Below are 8,785 nucleotides of genomic sequence, written 5' to 3'. Positions count from 1 at the left end.
AGTAGCTGGGACTACAGGCGCCCGCCACCTCGCCCGGCTAGTTTTTTGTATTTTTTTAGTAGAGACGGGGTTTCACCGTGTTAGCCAGGATGGTCTCGATCTCCTGACCTCGTGATCCGCCCGTCTCGGCCTCCCAAAGTGCTGGGATTACAGGCTTGAGCCACCACGCCCAGCCAATATAGTGACTTTTAATCTTTAATTTCTTAATTCAGACTTCAAAAGTTTCACTGTGATTATTCCCCATTTTCCTCTGGTTCCCCTGTCAGAATGAGAATAAAGATACATATTCTGAGAGTGATTTTGAAATCTTAACCAATGAATTCGTTTCTAGCTTTACATTGATGATATTTATATTTCACAAAATACATCTTGACATTTTAAAAATGTCTACAAATGGAAAAGGATGGTTGCTGAAAAAATTAGCCTTTACACAAGGATATATTCAATCCAGTTCTGACTGTACCTCTAGTTCAGAAAAAGAACCATATATTGGCAGGATGTGGATGTGATGCAAGGAAAGTATTAATTATTATGGGTGAAACTCTGTTCAATTTTTACTCCATTTTTAAGATCTCACAATACAGTAATCGAATACCGTATTTATTAAAAACTGTATTTCAATTGCATGTATGCACTAATGCTACACCTAACGATTTGAGTTTTCTCAATCTTGATTTTATTTAATTTTTAATTTTTATTTTTACTTAAAGACCAGCGTAATAGTACTCAATCCTCATTTTAAAGGAATAGGTGGAAACTATGAAGTGCTACCTGTATTAGGATTCATCTTGAAGAATCTTCCATCAGACAAAAGGAAATATAATAGCTGTCCATTCCTTCCATAGTCCATGTCAATAGCTGTAATTTTGCCTATTACACCTTGGGGAACAGGGCTCTCTTCGACTTTCAGAAACAACACATCATGCAAGAAGGTGGGGGAATTGTCATTCTCATCCCGGACACGAACAGTGACTGTAGTGCTCACATTTTGCAACAATCCGTCCTCGGGGATCCAAGCAAACACTCTAAAATTATATGTTTGGGTGGATTCATAGTCAAGCTGTCGCTGCAAATAAATCCAGCCGGTGTAAGGGCGGATTCCAAACACAGCAGAGTCTATGCTAGGTTCCAGCGAGTACCTAAGTGGCGAGGCTGCACGCTGGGGGCCAAGTGGGTGCGCCTGTGTTTGCAGTATTTGTGTCGTCGGTGAGAGAGACTCACTGACTTCCACTTGATAGACCAAATGTTCGAAAGTCCAGGATGGGCTGTGTTCGCGTTTCTCGATAACGACTGTCAGCACCAGCAGGGCTGCCCGAGGAGGCACGCCTTGGTCCTCGGCCCTGAGAATCAGCGTGAGCTCCCGGTGCTCGCCCGCGCCCAGGCTGCCGTTGAGGAACAGCAGCCCCAGGACTCTGTCGATGGCAAAGATGCCCGGCTGCGGGCTGGCGATGGAGTATCGGAGGAGTCCGTTCCGCCCACTGTCTCTGTCTTCCGCACGTGCGAGGTACAAGGCTGTGCCAGGCGGCGTGGTCTGCGATATTCTAATCTCATCCGAGGTCCTGAGGAACGCTGGGTGGTTGTCATTGACATCCAGGACAGTTATGTTGACCTCTGTGCTGCTGCAGGCTGGGGCGCTGCCGAGCTGCGCCTGCACGGTGAGCAAAACCACGGGCTGCGTCTCGTGATCCAGGGGCTTCCGGGTGCGAATAGTGCCCAGCCAAGGGTGAATGGAGAACTTTCCGCCGAGATCACCAGAAGAAATCCTGTAAAAGATGGGTTCTGAGGAGTCTGAAAAAGAGAGAGGGGGCAACCACTGTATGTCAAAAGGGTGGACCCACTGGAAACTTAGAAATTGAAATATTAATACAGTCATCCACTGCCTAATGACACTCCAATGATGGACCACATATATTATGATGGTTCTGTAAGATTCTGACACCGTATTTTATTGTACCTTTTCTATGTTCACATACATAAATCCTTACCTTTGGGGTACAACTGCCTACAGTATTAAGTGCAGTAATATGCTGTGCAGGTTTGACACCTAGGAGCAATGGATTATAACATTTAACCTATGTGTCTGGTAGGCCACACCATCTAGGTTTGTGTGAGTACACTCTGTGACGTCTGCATGCTGACAAAATTTTCTAATGAGGCATTTCTCAAAACATTTCCCATCGTTAAGGACGCGTGATTGTATATTTTCCATCTACAGAGACTACTGTGCAATGTCTTACTTCCTCTGCTCTCCAAAGCCTGCTGAAAAGCGGACACGTGGTTTTGAGAATTTTTTGGGGTACGAAAAGAATGTCCAAAGGGTAAAGAGCAAGGCATAGGTTTCATATCTTCCTTTATCCTTCTTACATTAGTTAAAAGGGAAAGATATTCAGAAAATAATTCGGATACCTTTTTTATATATTTGAGGAAGTCAAGTTAAACTTATGTTGATGTTTCTCTGTTATATCTACCTATGAAGGGCAAATACTCTCCATAGAGATTGTATAGTATTTCAACTTAGGTATGTTTTATGTTTACATTTGCTACCAGTTTGAATGATTTAAAAAATCTTGTGGCACAAGTATACATATGTAACAAACCTGCACGTTATGCACATGTACCCTAGAACTTAAAGTATAATAATTAAAAAAAAAAATTTACGGATATTCCCAAGAAACAAACAAACAAACAAAAATCTTGCTAGTCCAAATAGTACTTGAGCAAATAGCCGTGTGTGACTTTTTCACACTTGTAGAGGAACCTCTGAAGGATAAATTCCTAGAAATGAATTACCTCTCCAAAGAGCTTGTCCTCCTCCTGGTCCCCTCCTGTTCCTTCCTAAGTTGAAATACTATACAACTGTCTTTTAGGGAGACAGAATGACGTCGTTATCTGGAAAGTTGCTCAGTATATACTAAGTGGGGAAAGAAGCTCTACAACAACAAATACAGAAAGATGCATTTTTGTCAAAAACTTGTAAATTGTGTGTGAGTGTGTATGTGTGTGTGTTTTGGTGAGTGGGTTATAGGAGACATATACTTTGTATATTATAATCTGTATTGTTTTAAACATTATTTTACAAATGCCTATTATTTTTGTGATCAGAAAAAAAAATTGTGCGATGGACAGAAACAATGTTGGAGGAACAAAGAGCAAGCCACAGGCTGTGTTATCTCCCTTGTTTTGACTTGCATGGAAAGAAGAAAAAGATTATTCAAGATTGTACTGCCTAGGAAAAAACAAGAAATGTTCCAATAATGGACTTCCATGCAGCATAAGAAATAAGTACTTACTCAGGGGCTCTCTTGCTTTCACTGTTCCAATGGGACTACCTTCAGGCACATCTTCATAAACTAAGAAAGTGTACTTAGGCCTTTCAAATTCAGCAGGTGCCAGAGTTGTCTGGAAAATGTGTATGGTGACTTCGGCATTAATGACAGCTGTGAGCCCACCACCGTCTTGAGCAGAAACCATCAACGAAAGTGAGGTAGATTCCAAATGACTAAGAGGTGATGTTAAGTAAATAATTCCTGGGTAGGGAAAATAAAACATTGGTAAACAGATAACATGCAATAAACACTGATGAGCAATAGGAACACCTGGTCTGTTAAGCGTATTGTGATGTTTTATTCATACGTTAACTTAACTGGGCCACAGGATGTCCAGACATTTGATCAAACATTATCTTGAGTGTGTGTGAGGGTGTTTTTGGATGAGATTAACATTTAAATCTGTAGACTGAATAAAGCAGATCATCCTCCCTAACGTGGGTGGACCTCACCCAATCCATTGAAGGCCTGAATAGAACAAAAAAGCTGACGAAGAGAGAATGACTCCTGCTCTCAAGCTGGGGCACTGGTTCTTCTCCAGCCTTCAGACTCAGAAGCATTGGCTCTTCCTAGGTCTCAATGCTGCTGGTCTTCAGCCTCCAACTATACCATTGGCTCTCCTGGTTTTCAGGTCTTTGGACCGAGACTGAAGCGACCCTGACAGCTCTCCTGGATCAGGTTGGTGGATCTGCTCACCCTGCAGATCTTGGGACTTGCCAGCCTTCATAATCACATGAGCCAACTCCTTGTGATCAATCTCCTCATACACACACACACACACACACATACACATACATCCTGTTGGTTCTGTTCTCTGGAGGTGAACTGATACATGTATTTGCCAACCAAAAAACTTGACCATATTTGCAAAACAATGCCCAAATTATGTTAGGTAAGCAATATTTTCCTAGAGCTAAAACATTAGACATTTTAGAAGTATATAAAGGCACTAGAAAAACATAAATTGTGTTGTCTTTCTTAGGCCTTACCATATCACCAGCCCAAGATGACAGAAGAACAGATTATATCCCATAGTTCAGTGTATTCCAATGCAGGCTAGCGCAGGGTTGCAGGGTGATTACAACCTGATCAAGTGTCAGAATCCCAAGTCTACAGGATGAAACTAAAATTTTATCTTCTGAGATGTTTGACGTTTACCCTGAACTAGACTGTGTAGGGTAGCTCTCTTTTTTGACTGACTCTACTCCATCTTTGTTGATGAGAAGAAATAATACAATAGCTGTGTACAACAAAACTTCAGCAAATGTAAAGACAATGGGGACAAGAGTGGTAACTTAGGCTTATGTATGTAGAGTATGTGAGAGAAGGTATTTATGGCTAAGTTGGGAAGAGATTTGGTAATACTGACAAATTGAATTATTTAATATTATTAATACTACCACTTAGTGTACTAGTTTAAAAACCTGAAAACAGATCTAATGCAATCAACTTACAAAATGAATCTGTTAGTTTTATTTAATGAGAAAAATGTATGCAAACTTATTAAAAGAATTTGCAAACAAATGGCTGGCCTTTATGGAATTCATCATGTACAACTGGCCATAACAATTAGTGAAATTAATGAATACTGCAGTCTTTGCCAGTTTAGGAGAAGTTGACAAAAACATCAGGGATATCAGTTTCTAGGCATTAAAAGGTGACATCCATTTGATTTCTTCCTTTTTTGTATAAAAATCTGCCCTCTTGCAATTTCAATTTCTTGTTTCTATTTCTATTAGGAATTTAATAAAATATTCTTATTTACTGAAATCAAATATCTTGCTTGGCCTGCTCTAAACATCCTCATTTTCCTTTTTTCCCTGCTTTAATGAGGTATAGTTGACCAATAAAATTACATACGCTTAAGGTGTACAACTTTGACAATTTTGTGATATATATGTATACATACATACATATATAACCATTTTCTTTAATTATTCCTTACCTAATATGATTTTAAGTCATTTCTCTCACAGTTCTTTCTCCTAAACATGGTCCAAGATGATCATCTCAATTTTGACACCCAAAGTGAACAAACTTTGCTTCCAGATACAATTATACTGTTACAAAGCAGAGTATAAACACTGTTTATTAGAATACTATAAAATACTAATGTAACCAACTATTACTACACCAGCTTTTAGTAGCCATATTCACATTCGGTTTCAGACTGATTTGATGGTCCGTCAAAGCACTCAGTACTTATAACAAAAATTTCCAAGTCAGATCTTTCCCATCTGTTACTGGTACAGTTTTAAAAAAAAATATTGCTTTAGTATTAAAGTCTCGGATTGATTGAAAAATAAAACTTGAATATACGCAAATGTGTACAGAAGAAAAGGAAAAGTCTCTCTACTGCAACCATCCCCACTCGCCAGGTATATATTCTTCCACAGCTACTGCTAAATTCCAATTCCAGAGACATTTTAAAAGATTTTATGTTGACCCCTGATGATTATAACAATGAAAAACTTACTGTCTGCCTCAACACAACCTGGTCTTCCTGCATCCCGACTGACTCCTTCTGAACTATTTTTATATTTGTATTAGACTAGTTGTCTTGAAATTCAAATCTAGACACATCGATGACTCCCCAAGTTTTCAGGGTAAAGCTCAAATGCCTTATCTTAACATACCAAGCCATTCACAATGGCCCCCTCCCTCTCTGTAACCCCATCTCATAGCTCTCTGTGTCATAGCTCTCTGTACAGTAACTTTTCCTCTAGGCAAAGTGAACAATTTGTAATTTCCAGAAAAGACCTTGCTGTCTTCCACCTGGATTGCTGCATCCTCTTCCCAGAACAACTTCTTCATCTTCTTTGACGTAACAATTTCTAGTCGTATTTTATTTTATTTTTATTATTGAGATGAAGTCTCGCTGCGTCGCCCAGGTTAGAGTACAGTGGCATGATCTCGGCTCACTGTGACCTCTGCCTCCTGGGTTCAAGTGATTCTCCTGCCTCAGCCTCCTCAGTAGCTAGGATTACAGGCGCACACCACCATGCCCGGCTAATTTTTGTATTTTTAGTAGAGACAGGGTTTCACCATGTTGGCCAGCCTGGTCTCGAACTCCTGACCTCATGATTTGCCCGCCTTGGCTTCCCAAAGTGCTGGGATTATAGGTGTGAGCCACTGCGCTTGGCCTCTAGTCATATTTTAAAACACAGCTCAAGTTTCATCTGGTACAGCTGGCCTTCTTTTTCTCTCCACTTAGCTGTATCTACCACTATTCTATGACCCCACAGCAGCTTGGGTACATGTGCCTATTATGAACTTAACATGTCTTACTTAATTACCAGTTTTTAATATTTTATATCAGTCCCTCATTTACTCATTAGTTTACTCAATGATTTATAAATAAAATTAAAAGACATTCTGAAAATATATAAACAACAATTTACTAGACATAAGGAGAAGAGAGTTCTGTAAACAAAATGGAAAATAACTGAAAGTTAGATTAGCAGTGGATAAGGACAGGTAGTTTAGATAAGAAACAATAAAATGTTAATAAATACAGTACTGCTCACTGTATAATTCACTAATAATAATGAAAATGCAAAATTAAAACCACTACCTCATTTTACCTCTCTGTTTTCCTAAAATATTTAAGTGATAATATCCAGAGTTAATAACAGGTTGTTATTTATGTACATTCTCCAAAAGGCATTTTGGTGATATTTATCAAAATTCTAATTGTTCACATTCAATAACGTGGAAATTTACCATATATTTGTGTAAGTACACAGAAATAAATCAAGAGGATGTCATTTGGCACACTGAAAACGACCTCAATATGCATCAAGAAAAGAATGGATGGTTCACTCTATTGTGGTATATCAATACATTAGAATACTATGTAACATCAAAATAAAGTAAATACACGTTTTCATCTAGAAAGATTTTACATGCTACACTTTATGTGACAAACAAGTTGCAAAAGTGAGTCTATGTTATCAATCCATTGTGCTTAAAAAAATAATGGCAGTACTGCACGTATTAGCCAGGATTCTCCAGAGAAACAAACTAATGGGATCTCTCTCTGTGTAGATACAGATATCTATAGGTCTTATATCTCTCATATCTACATATAGAGATAGACAGATAGACATTAATAGATAGATATAACGTGAGATTTATGTTAAGGAATTGGCTGAGATTATGAAGTCGGAGAGGTCCCATGTTCACCCATCTGCAAGCTGGAGACCTAGAAAAGCTGATGGTATAGTTTGAAAGCCTGAGAGTCAGCTAATCAGTGGTGTAGATTCTAGTCAGGGTCTGGTGGCCTTAGAGACAGAAGCACTGAGGGCAAGAGACTGATGTCTCAGCTCAAGCTGTTAGGCAGAGAGCAAATTCACCATTCCTCCACCTTTTTGTTCTTTTTTCAGGCCCTCAATGAATTAGATGATGCTTACCCATTCTAGGGAGGGCCACCTGCTTTACACAGTTCACCAGTTCAAATGAAAACCCACTCACAGAGACACCCAGAAACAGTGTTTAATCAGCTATCTGGGCATCTCATGGACTATTCAAGTTAACACATAAAAGTCATAATCAAATACAAACTTTTTTTTGAGATGGAATCTCACTCTGTTGTCCAGGCTGGAGTGCAGTGGTGTGCTCTCGGCTCACTGCAACCTCTGCCTCCCGGATTCAAGCGATTCTCCTGCCTCAGCCTCCTGTGTAGCTAGGACTACAGGCGCCCACCACCACGCCTAGCTAATTTTTGTAGTTTTAGTAGAGAGGGGTTGCACCACATTGGCCAGGTTGGTCTCGAACTCCTGACCTTGTGATCTGCCCATCTCGGCTTCCCAAAGTGCTGGGATTACAGGTGTGAGCCACCGCGCCCAGCCAAACATTTTTAAAATCATGGAATATCTGTATTTAATGTAAAAGAAAACTTCACGAAAACCTGCTGAGAACATTTGATTACAGAACACTATGTAAAGTATGATTACAAACACTAACACAAACACGATGTGTGTACACACAGAACTATGCATACTGAAAAATATGAAAGGATAGGAACTGTCAAGGGAAGTCATCTTTGTGTGTTGAGATTATGAGAAGCTCACTTTTTTCTTACATTCCTGTAGTTTAAAATTTGTAATAATTATATGTTAACTTTGTAAATGAAAAAATACATTTTAAAGGTATTCAGAAAAAGAAGATATATTTGGTTATTTATTTAACTTTTTTTAGAACTATGAAGGAAACTTGTAAACTATAGTGTAAACTAAGATTGGACATTAAAATGTGGGCCTCTAGAAATGATTGCAGAGCACATTTCCTTAAAAACAGGATTCTTGGGGGGGCGGAGCAAGATGGCCGAATAGGAACAGCTCCAGTCTCCAACTCCCAGCGCGAGGGACACAGAAGACCGGTGATTTCTGCATTTTCAACTGAGGTACTGGGGTCATCTCACTGGGGAGTGCCGGACAATCGGTGCTGGTCAGCTGCTG

General features: G+C 39.5%; 1 protein-coding gene across 1 annotated transcript in view; it reads right to left on the bottom strand.

Annotated features, from left to right (window-relative positions):
• DCHS2 (dachsous cadherin-related 2) overlaps positions 1-8,785 on the bottom strand; it is a 169,550-nt gene that overhangs the window by 107,374 nt on the left and 53,391 nt on the right. Inside the window, 2 exon segments of the mRNA XM_017871086.1 lie at positions 772-1,788; positions 3,291-3,527. Coding sequence (XP_017726575.1) covers positions 772-1,788; positions 3,291-3,527 — 1,254 coding nt within the window.

The sequence above is a fragment of the Rhinopithecus bieti genome, unplaced genomic scaffold, assembly GCF_001698545.2.
Source record: "Rhinopithecus bieti isolate Rb0 unplaced genomic scaffold, ASM169854v2 scaffold_3878, whole genome shotgun sequence".
Classification (NCBI taxonomy): Eukaryota; Metazoa; Chordata; class Mammalia; order Primates; family Cercopithecidae; genus Rhinopithecus; species Rhinopithecus bieti.
This window is presented reverse-complemented; position numbering and strand designations above follow the sequence as displayed.